Source organism: Scyliorhinus torazame, chromosome 8 (genome assembly GCF_047496885.1).
Source record: "Scyliorhinus torazame isolate Kashiwa2021f chromosome 8, sScyTor2.1, whole genome shotgun sequence".
Lineage (NCBI taxonomy): Eukaryota > Metazoa > Chordata > Chondrichthyes > Carcharhiniformes > Scyliorhinidae > Scyliorhinus > Scyliorhinus torazame.
The window spans coordinates 34,907,495-34,929,772 of record NC_092714.1 but is presented as its reverse complement, the minus strand read 5'-3'; the positions used below and the strand labels follow the sequence as shown (position 1 = coordinate 34,929,772).

Here is a 22,278-nt window from a genome sequence, read left to right as displayed (position 1 = left end):
GTTTTCAATGTCCTGGGTCACTCTCCATTTGCGCTGTTTTCTCTGTCCTGGCTTTCTCTCCTCTCGCGCTGTTTTCAATGTCCCGGCTTTCTCTACTCCCGCGCTGTTTTCAATGTCCCAGCTCACTCAGCTCCCACGCTGTTTTCAATGTCCTGGCTTTCTCTCCTCTCGCGCTGTTTTCAATGTCCCGGCTCACTCTCCACTCGCGCTGTTTTCAATGTCCCGGCTTTCTCTCCTCTCGCGCTGTTTTCGCTGTCCCGGCTTTCTCTCCTCTCGCGCTGTTTTCAGTGTCCCGGCTTTCTCTCCTCCCGCGCTGTTTTCAATGTCCCAGCTCACTCAGCTCCCACGCTGTTTTCAATGTCCTGGCTTTCTCTCCTCTCGCGCTGTTTTCAATGTCCCGGCTTTCTCTCCTCCCGCGCTGTTTTCAATGTCCCGGCTTTCTCTCTTCTCACACTGTTTTCAATGTCCCGGCTTTCTCTTCTCGCGCTGTTTTCAATGTCCCGGCTCACTCTCCACTCGCGCTGTTTTCAATGTCCCGGCTCACTCTCCACTCGCGCTGTTTTCAATGTCCCGGCTCTCTCTCCACTCGCGCTGTTTTCAATGTCCCGGCTTTCTCTCCACTCGCGCTGTTTTCAATGTCCCGGCTCTCTCTCCACTCGCGCTGTTTTCAATGTCCTGGGTCACTCTCCATTTGCGCTGTTTTCTCTGTCCTGGCTTTCTCTCCTCTCGCGCTGTTTTCAATGTCCCGGCTCACACTCCACTCGCGCTGTTTTCAATGTCCCGGCTTTCTCTCCTCTCGCTCTGTTTTCGCTGTCCCGGCTTTCTCTCCTCTCGCGCTGTTTTCAATGTCCCGGCTCACTCTCCACTCGCGCTGTTTTCAATGTCCTGGGTCACTCTCCATTTGCGCTGTTTTCTCTGTCCTGGCTTTCTCTCCTCTCGCGCTGTTTTCAATGTCCCGGCTTTCTCTCCTCCCGCGCTGTTTTCAATGTCCCAGCTCACTCAGCTCCCACGCTGTTTTCAATGTCCTGGCTTTCTCTCCTCTCGCGCTGTTTTCAATGTCCCGGCTCACTCTCCACTCGCGCTGTTTTCAATGTCCCGGCTTTCTCTCCTCTCGCGCTGTTTTCGCTGTCCCGGCTTTCTCTCCTCTCGCGCTGTTTTCAATGTCCCGGCTTTCTCTCCTCCCGCGCTGTTTTCAATGTCCCAGCTCACTCAGCTCCCACGCTGTTTTCAATGTCCTGGCTTTCTCTCCTCTCGCGCTGTTTTCAATGTCCCGGCTTTCTCTCCTCCCGCGCTGTTTTCAATGTCCCGGCTTTCTCTCTTCTCACACTGTTTTAAATGTCCCGGCTTTCTCTTCTCTCGCGCTGTTTTCAATGTCCCGGCTCACTCTCCACTCGCGCTGTTTTCAATGTCCCGGCTTTCTCTCCTCCCGCGCTGTTTTCGCTGTCCCGGCTTTCTCTCCTCTCGCGCTGTTTTCGCTGTCCGGGCTTTCTCTCCTCTCGCGCTGTTTTCAATGTCCCGGCTCACTCTCCACTTGCGCTGTTTTCAATGTCCCGGCTCTCTCTCCTCTCGCGCTGTTTTCAATGTCCCGGCTCACTCTACTCTCGCGCTGTTTTCGCTGTCCCGGCTTTCTCTCCTCTCGCGCTGTTTTCGCTGTCCCGGCTTTCTCTCCTCTCGCGCTGTTTTCGCTGTCCCGGCTCAAACTCCACTCGCGCTGTTTTCGCTGTCCCGGCTTTCTCGCCTCCCGCGCTGTTTTCGCTGTCCCGGCTCACTCTCCACTCGCGCTGTTTTCAATGTCCCGGCTTTCTCTCCTCCCGCGCTGTTTTCAATGTCCCGGCTTTCTCTCTTCTCGCGCTGTTTTCAATGTCCCGGCTCACTCTCCACTCGCGCTGTTTTCAATGTCCCGGCTCTCTCTCCACTCGCGCTGTTTTCAATGTCCCGGCTTTCTCTCCTCTCCCGCTGTTTTCAATGTCCCGGCTTTCTCTCCTCTCGCGCTGTTTTCGCTGTCCCGGCTCTCTCTCCACACGCGCTGTTTTCGCTGTCCCGGCTTTCTCTCCTCTCGCGCTGTTTTCGCTGTCCCGGCTTTCTCTCCTCCCGCGCTGTTTTCAATGTCCCGGCTTTCTCTCCTCCCGCGCTGTTTTCAATGTCCCGGCTTTCTCTCCTCCCGCGCTGTTTTCAATGTCCCGGCTTTCTCTCCTCTCGCGCTGTTTTCAATGTCCCGGCTGTCTCTCCTCTCGCGCTGTTTTCGCTGTCCCGGCTTTCTCTCCTCTCGCGCTGTTTTCGCTGTCCCGGCTTTCTCTCCTCTCGCGCTGTTTTCGCTGTCCCGGCTTTCTCTCCTCTCGCGCTGTTTTCGCTGTCCCGGCTGTCTCTCCTCTCGCGCTGTTTTCAATGTCTCGGCTCACTCTCCACTCGCGCTGTTTTCGCTGTCCCGGCTCACTCTCCACTCGCGCTGTTTTCAATGTCCCAGCTCACTCAGCTCCCACGCTGTTTTCAATGTCCTGGCTTTCTCTCCTCTCGCGCTGTTTTCAATGTCCCGGCTCACTCAGCTCCCACGCTGTTTTCAATGTCCCTGCTTTCTCTCCTCTCGCGCTGTTTTCGATGTCCCGGCTCACACTCCTCTCGCGCTGTTTTCAATGTCCCAGCTCAAACTCCACTCGCGCTGTTTTCGCTGTCCCGGCTTTCTCGCCTCCCGCGCTGTTTTCGCTGTCCCGGCTCACTCTCCACTCGCGCTGTTTTCAATGTCCCGGCTTTCTCTCCTCCCGCGCTGTTTTCAATGTCCCGGCTTTCTCTCTTCTCGCGCTGTTTTCAATGTCCCGGCTTTCTCTCCTCTCGCGCTGTTTTCAATGTCCCGGCTCACTCTCCACTCGTGCTGTTTTCAATGTCCCGGCTTTCTCTCCTCCCGCGCTGTTTTCGCTGTCCCGGCTTTCTCTCCTCTCGCGCTGTTTTCGCTGTCCCGGCTTTCTCTCCTCTCGCGCTGTTTTCAATGTCCCGGCTCACTCTCCACTCGCGCTGTTTTCAATGTCCCGGCTCTCTCTCCTCTCGCGCTGTTTTCAATGTCGCGGCTCACTCTCCTCTCGCGCTGTTTTCGCTGTCCCGGCTTTCTCTCCTCTCGCGCTGTTTTCGCTGTCCCGGCTATCTCTCCTCTCGCGCTGTTTTCGCTGTCCCGGCTTTCTCTCCTCTCGCGCTGTTTTCAATGTCCCGGCTCACTCTCCACTCGCGCTGTTTTCAATGTCCCGGCTCTCTCTCCTCTCGCGCTGTTTTCAATGTCCCGGCTCACTCTCCACTCGCGCTGTTTTCAATGTCCCGGCTTTCTCTCCTCTCGCGCTGTTTTCAATGTCCCGGCTCACTCTCCACTCGCGCTGTTTTCAATGTCCCGGCTTTCTCTCCTCCCGCGCTGTTTTCGCTGTCCCGGCTTTCTCTCCTCTCGCGCTGTTTTCGCTGTCCCGGCTTTCTCTCCTCTCGCGCTGTTTTCAATGTCCCGGCTCACTCTCCACTCGCGCTGTTTTCAATGTCCCGGCTCTCTCTCCTCTCGCGCTGTTTTCAATGTCCCGGCTCACTCTCCTCTCGCGCTGTTTTCGCTGTCCCGGCTTTCTCTCCTCTCGCGCTGTTTTTGCTGTCCCGGCTTTCTCTCCTCTCGCGCTGTTTTCGCTGTCCCGGCTTTCTCTCCTCTCGCGCTGTTTTCAATGTCCCGGCTCACTCTCCACTCGCGCTGTTTTCAATGTCCCGGCTCTCTCTCCTCTCGCGCTGTTTTCAATGTCCCGGCTTTCTCTCCTCTCGCGCTGTTTTCAATGTCCCGGCTTTCTCTCCTCTCGCGCTGTTTTCAATGTCCCGGCTTTCTCTCCTCTCCCGCTGTTTTCAATGTCCCGGCTTTCTCTCCTCTCGCGCTGTTTTCGCTGTCCCGGCTCTCTCTCCACTCGCGCTGTTTTCGCTGTCCCGGCTTTCTCTCCTCTCGCACTGTTTTCGCTGTCCCGGCTTTCTCTCCTCCCGCGCTGTTTTCAATGTCCCGGCTTTCTCTCCTCCCGCGCTGTTTTCAGTGTCCCGGCTTTCTCTCCTCTCGCGCTGTTTTCAATGTCCCGGCTGTCTCTCCTCTCGCGCTGTTTTCGCTGTCCCGGCTTTCTCTCCTCTCGCGCTGTTTTCGCTGTCCCGGCTTTCTCTCCTCTCGCGCTGTTTTCGCTGTCCCGGCTTTCTCTCCTCTCGCGCTGTTTTCGCTGTCCCGGCTTTCTCTCCTCTCGCGCTGTTTTCAATGTCCCGGCTCACTCTCCACTCGCGCTGTTTTCAATGTCCCAGCTCACTCAGCTCCCACGCTGTTTTCAATGTCCTGGCTTTCTCTCCTCTCGCGCTGTTTTTTTTTAAATTTCATCTTTTTATTTTTTATTTTTTTTAAAGTTACTGTTAACTATCTGTTTCCTAGCACTAGATTTCTAATATAAATGCGAAAGCTAAATATAGCACTCTCCGATCTCTGGCTTTCTCTCTTCTCACGCTGTTTTCAATGTCCCGGCTCTCTCTCCACCCGCGTTTTTAAATCTCCCGCGCTTTTTAAATCTCCCGGCTCTCTCTCCCCCCGCGCTTTTTAAATCTCCCGGCTTTCTCTCCTCTCGCGCTGTTTTCAATGTCCCGGCTCTCTCTCCTACCGCGCTTTTTCAATCTCCCGGCTCTCTCTCCTCCCGCGCTTTTTAAATCTCCCGGCTTTCTCTCGTCTCGCACTGTTTTCAGTGTCCCGGCTCTCTCTCTTCTCGCGCTGTTTTCAATGTCCCGGCTTTCTCTCCTCCCGCGCTTTTTAAATCTCCCGCTCTCTCTCCACTCGCGCTGTTTTCAATGTCCCGGCTCACTCACCTCCCGCGCTGTTTTCAATGTCCCGGCTCTCTCTCCTCTCGCGCTGTTTTCAATGTCCCGGCTCTCTCTCCTCTCGCGCTGTTTTCAATGCCCCGGCTTTCTCTCCACTCGCGCTGTTTTCAATGTCCCGGCTCACTCTCCACTAGCGCTGTTTTCAATGTCCCGGCTCTCTCTCCACTCGCGCTGTTTTCAATGTCCCGGCTTTCTCTCCACTCGTGCTGTTTTCAATGTCCCGGCTCTCTCTCCACTCGCGCTGTTTTCAATGTCCTGGGTCACTCTCCATTTGCGCTGTTTTCTCTGTCCTGGCTTTCTCTCCTCTCGCGCTGTTTTCAATGTCCCGGCTCACACTCCACTCGCGCTGTTTTCAATGTCCCGGCTTTCTCTCCTCTCGCGCTGTTTTCGCTGTCCCGGCTTTCTCTCCTCTCGCGCTGTTTTCAATGTCCCGGCTCACTCTCCACTCGCGCTGTTTTCAATGTCCTGGGTCACTCTCCATTTGCGCTGTTTTCTCTGTCCTGGCTTTCTCTCCTCTCGCGCTGTTTTCAATGTCCCGGCTCACTCTCCACTCGCGCTGTTTTCAATGTCCCGGCTTTCTCTCCTCTCGCGCTGTTTTCGCTGTCCCGGCTTTCTCTCCTCTCGCGCTGTTTTCAGTGTCCCGGCTTTCTCTCCTCTCGCGCTGTTTTCGCTGTCCCGGCTTTCTCTCCTCTCGCGCTGTTTTCAGTGTCCCGGCTTTCTCTCCTCCCGCGCTGTTTTCAATGTCCCAGCTCACTCAGCTCCCACGCTGTTTTCAATGTCCTGGCTTTCTCTCCTCTCGCGCTGTTTTCAATGTCCCGGCTTTCTCTCCTCCCGCGCTGTTTTCAATGTCCCGGCTTTCTCTCTTCTCACACTGTTTTCAATGTCCCGGCTTTCTCTTCTCGCGCTGTTTTCAATGTCCCGGCTCACTCTCCACTCGCGCTGTTTTCAATGTCCCGGCTCACTCTCCACTCGCGCTGTTTTCAATGTCCCGGCTCTCTCTCCACTCGCGCTGTTTTCAATGTCCCGGCTTTCTCTCCACTCGCGCTGTTTTCAATGTCCCGGCTCTCTCTCCACTCGCGCTGTTTTCAATGTCCTGGGTCACTCTCCATTTGCGCTGTTTTCTCTGTCCTGGCTTTCTCTCCTCTCGCGCTGTTTTCAATGTCCCGGCTCACACTCCACTCGCGCTGTTTTCAATGTCCCGGCTTTCTCTCCTCTCGCTCTGTTTTCGCTGTCCCGGCTTTCTCTCCTCTCGCGCTGTTTTCAATGTCCCGGCTCACTCTCCACTCGCGCTGTTTTCAATGTCCTGGGTCACTCTCCATTTGCGCTGTTTTCTCTGTCCTGGCTTTCTCTCCTCTCGCGCTGTTTTCAATGTCCCGGCTTTCTCTCCTCCCGCGCTGTTTTCAATGTCCCAGCTCACTCAGCTCCCACGCTGTTTTCAATGTCCTGGCTTTCTCTCCTCTCGCGCTGTTTTCAATGTCCCGGCTCACTCTCCACTCGCGCTGTTTTCAATGTCCCGGCTTTCTCTCCTCTCGCGCTGTTTTCGCTGTCCCGGCTTTCTCTCCTCTCGCGCTGTTTTCAATGTCCCGGCTTTCTCTCCTCCCGCGCTGTTTTCAATGTCCCAGCTCACTCAGCTCCCACGCTGTTTTCAATGTCCTGGCTTTCTCTCCTCTCGCGCTGTTTTCAATGTCCCGGCTTTCTCTCCTCCCGTGCTGTTTTCAATGTCCCGGCTTTCTCTCTTCTCACACTGTTTTAAATGTCCCGGCTTTCTCTTCTCTCGCGCTGTTTTCAATGTCCCGGCTCACTCTCCACTCGCGCTGTTTTCAATGTCCCGGCTTTCTCTCCTCCCGCGCTGTTTTCGCTGTCCCGGCTTTCTCTCCTCTCGCGCTGTTTTCGCTGTCCGGGCTTTCTCTCCTCTCGCGCTGTTTTCAATGTCCCGGCTCACTCTCCACTTGCGCTGTTTTCAATGTCCCGGCTCTCTCTCCTCTCGCGCTGTTTTCAATGTCCCGGCTCACTCTACTCTCGCGCTGTTTTCGCTGTCCCGGCTTTCTCTCCTCTCGCGCTGTTTTCGCTGTCCCGGCTTTCTCTCCTCTCGCGCTGTTTTCGCTGTCCCGGCTTTCTCTCCTCTCGCGCTGTTTTCAATGTCCCGGCTCACTCTCCACTCGCGCTGTTTTCAATGTCCCGGCTCTCTCTCCACTCGCGCTGTTTTCAATGTCCCGGCTTTCTGATCTCTCCCGCTGTTTTCAATGTCCCGGCTTTCTCTCCTCTCGCGCTGTTTTCGCTGTCCCGGCTCTCTCTCCACTCGCGCTGTTTTCGCTGTCCCGGCTTTCTCTCCTCTCGCGCTGTTTTCGCTGTCCCGGCTTTCTCTCCTCCCGCGCTGTTTTCAATGTCCCGGCTTTCTCTCCTCCCGCGCTGTTTTCAATGTCCCGGCTTTCTCTCCTCTCACGCTGTTTTCAATGTCCCGGCTGTCTCTCCTCTCGCGCTGTTTTCGCTGTCCCGGCTTTCTCTCCTCTCGCGCTGTTTTCGCTGTCCCGGCTTTCTCTCCTCTCGCGCTGTTTTCGCTGTCCCGGCTTTCTCTCCTCTCGCGCTGTTTTCGCTGTCGCGGCTTTCTCTCCTCTCGCGCTGTTTTCAATGTCCCGGCTCACTCTCCACTCGCGCTGTTTTCGCTGTCACGGCTCACTCTCCACTCGCGCTGTTTTCAATGTCCCAGCTCACTCAGCTCCCACGCTGTTTTCAATGTCCTGGCTTTCTCTCCTCTCGCGCTGTTTTCAATGTCCCGGCTCACTCAGCTCCCACGCTGTTTTCAATGTCCTGGCTTTCTCTCCTCTCGCGCTGTTTTCGATGTCCCGGCTCACACTCCTCTCGCGCTGTTTTCAATGTCCCGGCTCAAACTCCACTCGCGCTGTTTTCGCTGTCCCGGCTTTCTCGCCTCCCGCGCTGTTTTCGCTGTCCCGGCTCACTCTCCACTCGCGCTGTTTTCAATGTCCCGGCTTTCTCTCCTCCCGCGCTGTTTTCAATGTCCCGGCTTTCTCTCTTCTCGCGCTGTTTTCAATGTCCCGGCTCACTCTCCACTCGCGCTGTTTTCAATGTCCCGGCTCTCTCTCCACTCGCGCTGTTTTCAATGTCCCGGCTTTCTCTCCTCTCCCGCTGTTTTCAATGTCCCGGCTTTCTCTCCTCTCGCGCTGTTTTCGCTGTCGCGGCTCTCTCTCCACACGCGCTGTTTTCGCTGTCCCGGCTTTCTCTCCTCTCGCGCTGTTTTCGCTGTCCCGGCTTTCTCTCCTCCCGCGCTGTTTTCAATGTCCCGGCTTTCTCTCCTCCCGCGCTGTTTTCAATGTCCCGGCTTTCTCTCCTCTCGCGCTGTTTTCAATGTCCCGGCTGTCTCTCCTCTCGCGCTGTTTTCGCTGTCCCGGCTTTCTCTCCTCTCGCGCTGTTTTCGCTGTCCCGGCTTTCTCTCCTCTCGCGCTGTTTTCGCTGTCCCGGCTTTCTCTCCTCTCGCGCTGTTTTCGCTGTCCCGGCTTTCTCTCCTCTCGCGCTGTTTTCAATGTCTCGGCTCACTCTCCACTCGCGCTGTTTTCGCTGTCCCGGCTCACTCTCCACTCGCGCTGTTTTCAATGTCCCAGCTCACTCAGCTCCCACGCTGTTTTCAATGTCCTGGCTTTCTCTCCTCTCGCGCTGTTTTCAATGTCCCGGCTCACTCAGCTCCCACGCTGTTTTCAATGTCCCTGCTTTCTCTCCTCTCGCGCTGTTTTCGATGTCCCGGCTCACACTCCTCTCGCGCTGTTTTCAATGTCCCGGCTCAAACTCCACTCGCGCTGTTTTCGCTGTCCCGGCTTTCTCGCCTCCCGCGCTGTTTTCGCTGTCCCGGCTCACTCTCCACTCGCGCTGTTTTCAATGTCCCGGCTTTCTCTCCTCCCGCGCTGTTTTCAATGTCCCGGCTTTCTCTCTTCTCGCGCTGTTTTCAATGTCCCGGCTTTCTCTCCTCTCGCGCTGTTTTCAATGTCCCGGCTCACTCTCCACTCGTGCTGTTTTCAATGTCCCGGCTTTCTCTCCTCCCGCGCTGTTTTCGCTGTCCCGGCTTTCTCTCCTCTCGCGCTGTTTTCGCTGTCCCGGCTTTCTCTCCTCTCGCGCTGTTTTCAATGTCCCGGCTCACTCTCCACTCGCGCTGTTTTCAATGTCCCGGCTCTCTCTCCTCTCGCGCTGTTTTCAATGTCGCGGCTCACTCTCCTCTCGCGCTGTTTTCGCTGTCCCGGCTTTCTCTCCTCTCGCGCTGTTTTCGCTGTCCCGGCTATCTCTCCTCTCGCGCTGTTTTCGCTGTCCCGGCTTTCTCTCCTCTCGCGCTGTTTTCAATGTCCCGGCTCACTCTCCACTCGCGCTGTTTTCAATGTCCCGGCTCTCTCTCCTCTCGCGCTGTTTTCAATGTCCCGGCTCACTCTCCACTCGCGCTGTTTTCAATGTCCCGGCTTTCTCTCCTCTCGCGCTGTTTTCAATGTCCCGGCTCACTCTCCACTCGCGCTGTTTTCAATGTCCCGGCTTTCTCTCCTCCCGCGCTGTTTTCGCTGTCCCGGCTTTCTCTCCTCTCGCGCTGTTTTCGCTGTCCCGGCTTTCTCTCCTCTCGCGCTGTTTTCAATGTCCCGGCTCACTCTCCACTCGCGCTGTTTTCAATGTCCCGCTCTCTCTCCTCTCGTGCTGTTTTCAATGTCCCGGCTCACTCTCCTCTCGCGCTGTTTTCGCTGTCCCGGCTTTCTCTCCTCTCGCGCTGTTTTTGCTGTCCCGGCTTTCTCTCCTCTCGCGCTGTTTTCGCTGTCCCGGCTTTCTCTCCTCTCGCGCTGTTTTCAATGTCCCGGCTCACTCTCCACTCGCGCTGTTTTCAATGTCCCGGCTCTCTCCTCTCGCGCTGTTTTCAATGTCCCGGCTTTCTCTCCTCTCGCGCTGTTTTCAATGTCCCGGCTTTCTCTCCTCTCGCGCTGTTTTCAATGTCCCGGCTTTCTCTCCTCTCCCGCTGTTTTCAATGTCCCGGCTTTCTCTCCTCTCGCGCTGTTTTCGCTGTCCCGGCTCTCTCTCCACTCGCGCTGTTTTCGCTGTCCCGGCTTTCTCTCCTCTCGCACTGTTTTCGCTGTCCCGGCTTTCTCTCCTCCCGCGCTGTTTTCAATGTCCCGGCTTTCTCTCCTCCCGCGCTGTTTTCAGTGTCCCGGCTTTCTCTCCTCTCGCGCTGTTTTCAATGTCCCGGCTGTCTCTCCTCTCGCGCTGTTTTCGCTGTCCCGGCTTTCTCTCCTCTCGCGCTGTTTTCGCTGTCCCGGCTTTCTCTCCTCTCGCGCTGTTTTCGCTGTCCCGGCTTTCTCTCCTCTCGCGCTGTTTTCGCTGTCCCGGCTTTCTCTCCTCTCGCGCTGTTTTCAATGTCCCGGCTCACTCTCCACTCGCGCTGTTTTCGCTGTCCCGGCTCACTCTCCACTCGCGCTGTTTTCAATGTCCCAGCTCACTCAGCTCCCACGCTGTTTTCAATGTCCTGGCTTTCTCTCCTCTCGCGCTGTTTTCAATGTCCCGGCTTTCTCTCCTCTCGCGCTGTTTTCAATGTCCCGGCTTTCTCTCCTCTCGCGCTGTTTTCGATGTCCCGGCTCACACTCCTCTCGCGCTGTTTTCAATGTCCCGGCTCAAACTCCACTCGCGCTGTTTTCGCTGTCCCGGCTTTCTCGCCTCCCGCGCTGTTTTCGCTGTCCCGGCTCACTCTCCACTCGAGCTGTTTTCAATGTCCCGGCTCACTCTCCACTCGCGCTGTTTTCAATGTCCCGGCCCTCTCTCCACTCGCGCTGTTTTCAATGTCCCGGCTTTCTCTCCACTCGCGCTGTTTTCAATGTCCCGGCTCACTCTCCACTCGCGCTGTTTTCAATGTCCCGGCCCTCTCTCCACTCGCGCTGTTTTCGCTGTCCCGGCTTTCTCTCCTCTCGCGCTGTTTTCAATGTCCCGGCTCACTCTCCACTCGCGCTGTTTTCGCTGTCCCGGCTCACTCTCCACTCGCGCTGTTTTCAATGTCCCAGCTCACTCAGCTCCCACGCTGTTTTCAATGTCCTGGCTTTCTCTCCTCTCGCGCTGTTTTCAATGTCCCGGCTTTCTCTCCTCTCGCGCTGTTTTCAATGTCCCGGCTTTCTCTCCTCTCGCGCTGTTTTCGATGTCCCGGCTCACACTCCTCTCGCGCTGTTTTCAATGTCCCGGCTCAAACTCCACTCGTGCTGTTTTCGCTGTCCCGGCTTTCTCGCCTCCCGCGCTGTTTTCGCTGTCCCGGCTCACTCTCCACTCGCGCTGTTTTCAATGTCCCGGCTTTCTCTCCTCTCGCGCTGTTTTCAATGTCCCGGCTCACTCTCCACTCGCGCTGTTTTCGCTGTCCCGGCTCACTCTCCACTCGCGCTGTTTTCAATGTCCCGGCTCACTCTCCACTCGCGCTGTTTTCAATGTCCCGGCTCTCTCTCCACTCGCGCTGTTTTCAATGTCCCGGCTTTCTCTCCACTCGCGCTGTTTTCAATGTCCCGGCTCTCTCTCCACTCGCGCTGTTTTCAATGTCCTGGGTCACTCTCCATTTGCGCTGTTTTCTCTGTCCTGGCTTTCTCTCCTCTCGCGCTGTTTTCAATGTCCCGGCTCACACTCCACTCGCGCTGTTTTCGCTGTCCCGGCTCACTCTCCACTCGCGCTGTTTTCAATGTCCCAGCTCACTCAGCTCCCACGCTCTTTTCAATGTCCCGGCTCACTCTCCACTCGTGCTGTTTTCAATGTCCCGGCTTTCTCTCCTCTCGCGCTGTTTTCGCTGTCCCGGCTTTCTCTCCTCTCGCGCTGTTTTCGCTGTCCCGGCTTTCTCTCCTCCCGCGCTGTTTTCAATGTCCCAGCTCACTCAGCTCCCACGCTGTTTTCAATGTCCTGGCTTTCTCTCCTCTCGTGCTGTTTTCAATGTCCCGGCTTTCTCTCCTCTCGCGCTGTTTTCGCTGTCCCGGCTTTCTCTCCTCTCGCGCTGTTTTCGCTGTCCCGGCTTTCTCTCCTCCCGCGCTGTTTTCAATGTCCCAGCTCACTCAGCTCCCACGCTGTTTTCAATGTCCTGGCTTTCTCTCCTCTCGCGCTGTTTTCAATGTCCCAGCTTTCTCTCCTCCCGCGCTGTTTTCAATGTCCCGGCTTTCTCTCTTCTCACGCTGTTTTCAATGTCCCGGCTTTCTCTTCTCTCGCGCTGTTTTCAATGTCCCGGCTCACTCTCCACTCGCGCTGTTTTCAATGTCCCGGCTTTCTCTCCTCCCGCGCTGTTTTCGCTGTCCCGGCTTTCTCTCCACTCGCGCTGTTTTCAATGTCCCGGCTCTCTCTCCTCTCGCGCTGTTTTCAATGTCCCGGCTCACTCTCCTCTCGCGCTGTTTTCGCTGTCCCGGCTTTCTCTCCTCTCGCGCTATTTTCACTGTCCCGGCTTTCTCTCCTCTCGCGCTGTTTTCGCTGTCCCGGCTTTCTCTCCTCTCGCGCTGTTTTCAATGTCCCGGCTCACTCTCCACTCGCGCTGTTTTCAATGTCCCGGCTCTCTCTCCTCTCGCGCTGTTTTCAATGTCCCGGTTCACTCTCCACTCGCGCTGTTTTCAATGTCCCGGCTTTCTCTCCTCTCGCGCTGTTTTCAATGTCCCGGCTCACTCTCCACTCGCGCTGTTTTCAATGTCCCGGCTTTCTCTCCTCCCGCGCTGTTTTCAATGTCCCGGCTCACTCTCCACTCGCGCTGTTTTCAATGTCCCGGCTTTCTCTCCTTTCGCGCTGTTTTCAATGTCCCGGCTTTCTCTCCTCTCGCGCTGTTTTCAATGTCCCGGCTTTCTCTCCTCTCGCGCTGTTTTCAATGTCCCGGCTTTCTCTCCTCTCGCGCTGTTTTCGCTGTCCCGGCTCTCTCCACTCGCGCTGTTTTCGCTGTCCCGGCTTTCTCTCCTCTCGCGCTGTTTTCGCTGTCCCGGCTTTCTCTCCTCCCGCGCTGTTTTCAATGTCCCGGCTTTCTCTCCTCCCGCGCTGTTTTCAATGTCCCGGCTTTCTCTCCTCTCGCGCTGTTTTCAATGTCCCGGCTGTCTCTCCTCTCGCGCTGTTTTCGCTGTCCCGGCTTTCTCTCCTCTCGCGCTGTTTTCGCTGTCCCGGCTTTCTCTCCTCTCGCGCTGTTTTCGCTGTCCCGGCTTTCTCTCCTCTCGCGCTGTTTTCGCTGTCCCGGCTTTCTCTCCTCTCGCGCTGTTTTCGCTGTCCCGGCTGTCTCTCCTCTCGCGCTGTTTTCAATGTCCCGGCTCACTCTCCACTCGCGCTGTTTTCGCTGTCCCGGCTCACTCTCCACTCGCGCTGTTTTCAATGTCTCAGCTCCCACGCTGTTTTCAATGTCCTGGCTTTCTCTCCTCTCGCGCTGTTTTCAATGTCCCGGCTTTCTCTCCTCTCGCGCTGTTTTCAATGTCCCGGCTTTCTCTCCTCTCGCGCTGTTTTCGATGTCCCGGCTCACACTCCTCTCGCGCTGTTTTCAATGTCCCGGCTCAAACTCCACTCGCGCTGTTTTCGCTGTCCCGGCTTTCTCGCCTCCCGCGCTGTTTTCGCTGTCCCTGCTCACTCTCCACTCGCGCTGTTTTCAATGTCCCGGCTTTCTCTCCTCTCGCGCTGTTTTCAATGTCCCGGCTCACTCTCCACTCGCGCTGTTTTCGCTGTCCCGGCTCACTCTCCACTCGCGCTGTTTTCAATGTCCCAGCTCACTCAGCTCCCACGCTGTTTTCAATGTCCTGGCTTTCTCTCCTCTCGCGCTGTTTTCAATGTCCCGGCTTTCTCTCCTCTCGCGCTGTTTTCAATGTCCCGGCTTTCTCTCCTCTCACGCTGTTTTCAATGTCCCGGCTTTCTCTCCTCTCGCGCTGTTTTCGATGTCCCGGCTCACACTCCTCTCGCGCTGTTTTCAATGTCCCGGCTCAAACTCCACTCGCGCTGTTTTCGCTGTCCCGGCTTTCTCGCCTCCCGCGCTGTTTTCTCTGTCCCGGCTCACACTCCACTCGCGCTGTTATGCTGTCCCGGCTTTCTCGCCTCCCGCGCTGTTTTCGCTGTCCCGGCTCACTCTCCACTCGCGCTGTTTTCAATGTCCCGGCTCACACTCCTCTCGCGCTGTTTTCAATGTCCCGGCTCACTCTCCACTCGCGCTGTTTTCGCGGCCCCGGCTTTCTCTCCTCTCGCGCTGTTTTCAATGTCCCGGCTCACTCTCCACTCGCGCTGTTTTCAATGTCCCGGCTCACACTCCTCTCGCGCTGTTTTCGCTGTCCCGGCTTTCTCTCCTCTCGCGCTGTTTTCACTGTCCCGGCTTTCTCTCCTCTCGCGCTGTTTTCAATGTCCCGGCTCACTCTCCTCTCGCGCTGTTTTCGCTGTCCCGGCTTTCTCTCCTCTCGCGCTGTTTTCAATGTCCCGGCTCACTCTCCTCTCGCGCTGTTTTCAATGGTCTTGAATTTAGTCTCCTGCCACCCAAACATATTGCTACGAATCCAATTCCAGCATTGTCAAAAGAGTTTAAGTAAAGTATGTTGTTCAGTGCTTGTAATGTTCTTACTATTGTCACGTTAGCTGTGAGAAAAACATTGAACACTATAATTATAGATTATTGCCTTTCCCAATCCTGACACACACCTGGACTGTAGCTGGACTGTATTTTGGGATGTATGATAAGATGGTGGCGATTATGAATGACAATGCGAGGTGATAAATTATGACTATTGCACAAGGCAAAATGCACCACAACAAGCTCATTAGCTTGCTGCTGCAAAATAGATACTGTAACAAAAATCATTTCACTGTATATCATTGGTACGCATTTGTGAAATTTAAAGAACTGTTAATTTCCATTCATTATCTGCTGCACTGAAATTTGCCATGTATTTAATAGTGGATCTTTTTGCTGGGGATGTGTTGTCAGAGCCAGGTAAGATAAATGAGGCATTTAGAGGAGGAGGGGGACATGGGGTGGTTTCTGGACGAGCTGCAATTTCCCCAGGTGGAGGAAACAAAGAGGCAGGCATTGGAGGAGCCCCTGTGGCTGAGGGAGGTGCTGGATAGTATCAGGGATATGAAATTAGGGAAGGCCCCTGTGCCGGATGGGTACCCGGCAGAATTTCATAAGGAATTTGCGGCGGACCTTGCACCACATCTGTTGGGGGCGTTTAATGAAGCACTGGAGAAGGGGGAAATGCCAGAGACGATGAAGCATGCCGTAATCACACTAATCCCCAAAAAGGGAAGGATCCGGTGGAATGTGGGTCGTATAGACTCCTATCGCTATTGAACACGGATGTAAAAGTATTGGCTAGGTTGCTGGCAGGGAGGATGGAGGATTGTGTCCCGGGGGTGGTTGCAGAAGATCAAACAGGCTTCGTGAAGGGCAGGCAGCTCGCGAGTAATATAAAAAGGCTGTTGAATGTGGTGATGAATCCGTCGAGAGCTCTGGTACCGGAGGTGGTGGTGTCCAAGGACGCGGAGAAAGTATTTGATCAGGTGGAGTGGTGATACTTGTTCGAAGGTTTGGGTTTGGGCCGAGATTTGTGGCATGGGTGTGGTTGCTGTATGTGGCGCCAAGAGCGAGGGTGAGGACGAATGATATGAGCTCACGAGGCTTTGACTTACACAGGGGTACGAGGCAGGAATGCCCGCTGTCGCCGCTGCTGTTTGCGCTGGTCATAGAGCAATGGCTCTCGGGGGGGGGGGGGGGGGGGGGGGGTCTGCAGAGTGGCAGGGGATAATGAGGGGACAGAGGGAGCATTGGATGTCGCTCTATGCCAATGATCTCTTGCTGTTTCGGATCCGTTGGAGAGTACGGGAAGGATTATGGGCCTGGTTTGGAGGGTTCTCCGGATACAAGCTGAATGTAGGTAAAAGAGAGTTATTCCCGGTGAATGAGCTGGCACAGCAGTCTAATTTAGGGGGGATGCCATTTACGGTAGCGAGGGATAGGTTTAGGTACTTGGGGATTCAGGTAGCAAGGGAATGGACGGGGCTCCATAAGTGGAACTTAACGAAGCTGGTGGAGGAGGCCAGGGAGGATCTTAAGAGGTGGGATACACTGCACTTAACGGTGGCGGGGAGAGTCCAAGTGGTGAAAATGAATATTCTGCCGAGGTTCTTGTTTATCTTACAGGCTCTCCCGATCTTTATACAAAAGGCCTTTTTTTGGAAAGTGGACACAATCATCTCTGACTTTGTATGGGCAGGGAAGGTTCCGAGGGTGGGGTGGACCCTGCTACAGAGGCAGAGGCAGCAGGGAGGGTTGGCGTTGAAAAATTTGCTTCATTATTATTGGGCGGTGAATGTGGACAAGGTGTTGCGGTGGTGGGAAGGAGAAGGGGTAGAGTGGGTTAGGATGGAGGCGGAATCTAGTAAGGGGTCTAGTTTGAGGGCTATGGTGACGGCAGCATTGCCAATGGCTCCGAGTAGGTATTCAGGGAGCCCAGTGGTGCAGTCCACGGTGAAGATATGGAATCAGCTGAGGAGGCATTTTAGGATGGAAGGGATGTCGGTGCTAACGCCGCTGTGTGAGAATCATGGATTTGAGCCGCGGGGATGGATAGTGTATACAGGAGGTGGAGGGAAGTGGGGCTGGTCAAGGTGAGGGATTTGTATTTGGAGGAAAGGTTCGCCAGTCTGGAGGAGCTAAGGGAGATGGTAGAGCTGCTATGGGGTAATGAGTTCAGGTATCTACAGGTTAGGGACTTTGCACAAAAGGCCTGGAAGGGGTTCCCTAAATTGCCGGGATACACCCTGCTGGAACTGCTGCTTCCGGATGTGGAAGGGGAGGGAAGAATTGGGGATATATATAAGTGGCTGGGGGAGCAGGGAGGTGAGCGGGTGGTGAAGATCAAGGAGAAATGGGAAGCGGAGTTGGGAATGGAGATCAATTGGGGAGTCTGGAGTGAGGCACTGCGAAGGGTGAACGGGACCTCCTCTTGTGCAAGGATGAGCCTGATACAGTTCAAGGTGGTGCACAGGGTGCATATGACTCGGGCGAGAATAAGTGGGTTCTTTCAGGGGGTAACAGATGAGTGTGAGAGGTGTGGGTGGGGGCCAGCGAATCATGCGCGCATGTTTTGAGGTTGTGAAAAATTGGGAAGATTCTGTACGGGGGTGTTTGCGGTCTTAGCCAGGATAGTGGAGGAGGGAGTGGACCCGGACCCTTTGGTGGCGATATTTGGGGTTTCAGAGAAGCCGGAGTTCACGAAGAGGAGGAAGGCCGATGTCTTGGCCTTCGCCTCTCTGATTGCATGGTGACTAATTTTGCTGGAGTGGCGGTCGGCATCGCCACCGGGGGTAGCAGCATGATTGGGTGACCTGTATGATGACTTCCTGCGGTTAGAGAAGATAAAGTATGAGTTAAGGGGCTCAGCAGGGGAGTTTGAGAAAAGGTGGGGGATGTTTGTGACCGTGTTTGATGAGCTGTTCGTCGCAGGGGGTGGGGGGATGGGTGATGGGGAGTGGGGGGTGAAAAAGGAGAAAAATCTATACAAACTATAGTTGATTGTTGGGAAGAATGTTTCCCGGGGTGTTTATTTGCTGTAACCTACTTTGATACAAGTTTGAATAAAATGCGTTTAAAAAAAAAAAATAGTGGATCTTTTTACCCCTAGCCACCTATTCAAGTCTTTGGAGTTGAAGGTCGATATGCCACAGCTTTGTACTCTGCTGCTAGCAAGGAGAAGAAACTGGACCAAGTGGAGCAGGAACTAACCAAGATAATTGTAAGTTGGATACTCTTTACAGACTTTTATATGAAATGAAAGAAAGATGAATTTAAAATTGTAGAAATTACACATTGGCTTTCGAGGGTGAAGTCAGGACCCCAACAGGACCCGCCTCCGGGCAATCAGCGAGGTGAAGACTAAAACATCTGCTCCCGCAACCGCCTGCAGCGCTGGCTGGTCCGACACCCCAAAAATGGCTTCTAGGGATCCTCGTCCCAAATTCGCGTGTGCTACCCCTGAGATGACGCTGAAAACCTCCCTCCAATATTTCTCCAGCTTCAGACAGAACCAAAAATATGTACATAGTTTGCGGAGCTCCTCCCACATCACTCACATACATCCTCCACTCCCTCAAAGCTCCAGCTCATCTTCGTGTGGTGCACCCTATACACAAACTTCAGCTGTATCAGCCTCAACCTCGCGTATGAGGTTGAGGTGTTCACACTCCGGAGCACCTGACACCACAAACCATCTTCCATAACCTCCCCCAACTCTTCATCCCACTTGGCTTTGATCTCCTCCATGGACGCCCCGTCCTCCCAAAATCCTCTCGTAGAACACAGACATTTTCCCCTTCCCCTTTCCCCCTGCCGTCAATGCCTCTTCGAACAATGAGGGGGCCGGCGCTATCGGGAATCTCTGAACCTCCTTCCTAGCAAAGTCCTGGAACTGCAGGTACCTAAACCCTTCCCTTGTCCCAGTCCGTATTTCTAGCCGGCTCAAACATTTGGTTGTCTTTGATCGGTATCATCCTCGACCCTCTCCCCGCTTTAAAATGCTGCCGTAATTGTCTCCATATTTTTAGCATAGCCACCACCACCGGGTTTCCCGAAAACCTCGGGGACAACTGGAGCTGTCACCAGTGACCGCAATCCCACCCCCTCACACAACCTGGCCTCCACCCTTGCCCAAACTGACTCCTGATCTCCCCCCCCCCCCCCCCCCCCCCCCCCCCCCCCCAGCAACCCAACACCTTCTCCACATTCCCCACCCAATAGTAGTAAAGCAGGTTCGCAGCTCCAACTCCCCTGACTGCCGGTCCCTCTGTAGGACCATCCTTGGGATCCTCGCCACCTTCCCTGCCCATAGAAATTACAAAATCATGCTTTCCACCCCTACAAAGAACTCCTTCGGCAGAAACACGGGCAGGCATTGAAACAGAACCGTGGTAAGATATTCATTTTCACTGATTGCGCTCACCCAACTAACGACCGTGGGAGACTATCCCATGTCTGTTGGTCTGCCTTCACCCTACTCACCAAGCTTGAAAAATTTAGCTTCCGAAGCTGCACCCAGTCCCTTGCCATCTCTATCCCTAAGACCTGAAATGCAAGTTTGTCAGCCTAAACAGCAACACCCCCAAATTAGTTCCCCTCCCAGAGAGGTGACCGGAAAATATTCACTCTGGTCCCAATTCCGTTTTTACCCAGAAAAAGCTCAGAACCACTTCAGTATCCCCATTAAGGTTCAGTTAGGGCGCTCGAGAGTTACAAGTTAGCTAGGAAGGACCTAAAGAGAGAGCTAAGAAGAGCCAGGAGGGGGACATGAGAAGTCTTTGGCAGGTAGGATCAAGGATAACCCGAAAGCTTCTATAGATATGTCAGGAATAAATAAATGACTAGGGTAAGAGTAGGGCCAGTCAAGGACAGTAGTGGAAGTTGTGCTTGGAGTCCGAGGAGATAGGAGAGGTGCTAAATGAATACTTTTCATCAGTATTCACACAGGAAAAAGACAATGTTGTTGAGGAGAATACTGAGATTCAGGCTAGTAGACTAGAAAGGCTTGAGGTTCATAAGGAGGAGGTGTTAACAATTCTGGAAAGTGTGAAAATAGATAAGTCACCTGGGCCGGATGGGATTTATCCTAGGATTCTCTGGGAAGCTAGGGAGGAGATTGCTGAGCCTTTGGCTTTGATCTTTAAGTCATCTTTGTCGACAGGAATAGTGCCAGAAGACTGGAGGATAGCAAATGTTGTCCCCTTGTTCAAGAAGGGGAGGTAGAGACAACTCCGGTAACTATAGACCAGTGAGCCTTACTTCTGTTGTGGGCAAGGTCTTGGAAAGGTTTATAAGAGATAGCATGTATATTCATCTGGAAAGGAATAATTTGATTAGAGATAGTCAACACGGTTTTGTGAAGGGTAGGTCGTGCCTCACAAACCTTATTGAGTTCTTTGAGAAGGTGACCAAACAGGTGGATGAAGGTAAAGCAGTTGATGTGGTGTATATGGATTTCAGTAAAGCGTTTGATAAGGTTCCCCATGGTAGGCTACTGCAGAAAATACGGAGGCATGGGATTCAGGGTCATTTTAGCAGTTTGGATCAGAAATTGGCTAGCTGGAAGAAGACAAAGGATGGTGGTTGATGGGAATGGTCAGACTAGAGTCCAGTTACTAGTGGTGTACCACAAGGATCTGTTTTGGGGGCCACTGCTGTTTGTCATTTTTATAAATGACCTGGAGGAGGGCATAGAAGGATGGGTGAGTAAATTTGCAGATGACACTAAAGTCGGTGTAGTTGTGGACAGTGCAGACGGATGTTACAAGTTACAGAGGGACATAGATAAGCTGCAGCGCTGGGCTGAGAGGTGGCAAATGGAGTTTAATGCAGAAAAGTGTGAGGTGATTCATTTTGGAAGGAATAACAGGAAGACAGAGTACTGGGCTAATGGTAAGATTCTTGGCAGTGTGGATGAGCAGAGAGATCTCTGTGTCCATGTACACAGATCCCTGAAAGTTGCCACCCAGGTTGAGAGGGTTGTTAAGAAGGCGTACGGTGTGTTAGCTTTTATTGGTAGAGGGATTGAGTTTCGGAGCCATGAGGTCATGTTGCAGCTTGTACAAAACTCTGGTGCGGCCGCATTTGGAGTATTGCGTGCAATTCTGGTCGCCGCATTATAGGAAGGATGTGGAAAGATTGGAAAGGGTGCAGAGGAGATTTACCAGAATGTTGCCTGGTATGGAGGGAAGATTTTATGAGGAAAGGCTGAGGGACTTGAGGCTGTTTTCGTTAGAGAGAAGGTTAAGAGGTGACTTAATTGAGGCATACAAGATGATCAGAGGATTAGATAGGGTGGACAGTGAGAACCTTCTTCCTCGGATGGTGATGTCTAGCACGAGGGAACATGGCTTTAAATTGAGGGGAGATAGATATAAGACAGATGTCAGAGGTAGGTTCAATAATCAGAGAGTAGTAAGGGCGTGGAATGCCCTGCCTACAACAGTAGTGGACCCGCCAACACTAAGGGCATTCAAATGGTCATTGGATAGACATATGGACGATAAGGGAATAGTGTAGATGGGCTTTAGAGTGGTTTCACAGGTCGGCGCAACATCGAGGGCCGAAGGGCCTGTACTGCGCTATAATGTTCTATGTTCTATTATGTCCCCCATCGCCGGGACCGGTTCCTGATGTACAGCAACAGGTCATCGGCATAAAGTGACACCCAATGCTTCCCCCCCCCCCCCACACACACACACACACACACACCATTATCCTCCTCCACTAATCCAAGGTCCTCAAGGCGATAGCCAAAGGCTCAATCACCAACGTGGAGAGGGGACGTAGGGCACCCCTGCAGTCAGATGTAGCCCGAGTAGTGCAACCTGTCCATGAACATTTTATAAAACTCCACCGGGAACCCATCTGGCCCATTGCCTTCCCCAACTGCATGTTCCCAAATGCCTTCCTGACTTCCTCTGCCACCGGCAGTCCCTCCAATCCCTTCCAGTCCTCCTCCTCCTCCACCCTTTGAATGTTTCTCCATGATTAAAAAAAAAATATTTATTTATTTGTTCTAAATTTAGAGTACCCAATTCTTTTTTCCAATTAAGGGGCAATTTAGCGTGGCCAATCCACCTAGCCTGCACATCTTTGGGTGTGGAGGTGAAAACCACGCAAACACTGGGAGAATGTGCAGACTCCACACATCGACCCCGGGTCCTCAAAGAAAATTTATAACTAAAAAGGTCGCCTCAGGTTCCTCCATCACCTAACATCCACTTTGAATGGTATTGTGAAAGGGGCTGGAGTGGACCACGTGCCTGGCTCAGAAGGAAGTATCCGATAGAGGTGATAAAATATCATGAAGGCAGGCCATTTAAAAACAATTTTTTTAATGAAGTAAAATCCAATAATGTAAATTAAAAGCTAATTTTCAAATAATCTGGTCATATTAACATAGCAATTATTAAGTATATGGGCAGCTAAGCTTTATGAATGGAGTCAGTACGTTATAAGAAATCTGTATAATGGTGTACATCTTTGTTCAGTCAACAAGCATGATCCCAATTTTCTTGTTGCTTGCCATTTCAACTCAGCATCTTGAACCCATGCCCGTCCTTGGCCAATGCAATGTTCCAGTGAAACCCAACGCAGACTGGAGGAGCAGCACCTTCTCCCCGTGTCTGCGTGGGTTTCCTCCAGGCGCTCCAGTTTCCTCCCAATCCCAAAGGATGTGCTTGTTAGGTGAATTGGACATTCTGAATTCTCCCTCCATGTACCCAAACAGGCGCTGGAGTGTGGCGACTAGGGGATTTTCACAATAACTTTATTGCAGTGTTAATGTAAGCCTACTTGTGACACTAATAAAGATTATTATTATTGGCACTTATTCTCTCATGCCCAACACATCTTTGTTGCAATCTCTCCCTCCTTCCACCTATCCCTGACCCTCTGCTCTGCTTCAGCTATTCCATCCTCTCTGTGCG

General features: G+C 53.6%; 1 protein-coding gene across 1 annotated transcript in view; it reads left to right on the top strand.

Annotated features, from left to right (window-relative positions):
* Positions 1 to 22,278, top strand: part of atp5po (ATP synthase peripheral stalk subunit OSCP) — a 52,086-nt gene that overhangs the window by 23,873 nt on the left and 5,935 nt on the right. The window contains exon 3 of the mRNA XM_072515436.1: positions 17,457 to 17,567. Within this exon, the coding sequence (XP_072371537.1) occupies positions 17,457 to 17,567 (111 nt within the window). The remainder of the gene's footprint in view (positions 1 to 17,456; positions 17,568 to 22,278) is intronic.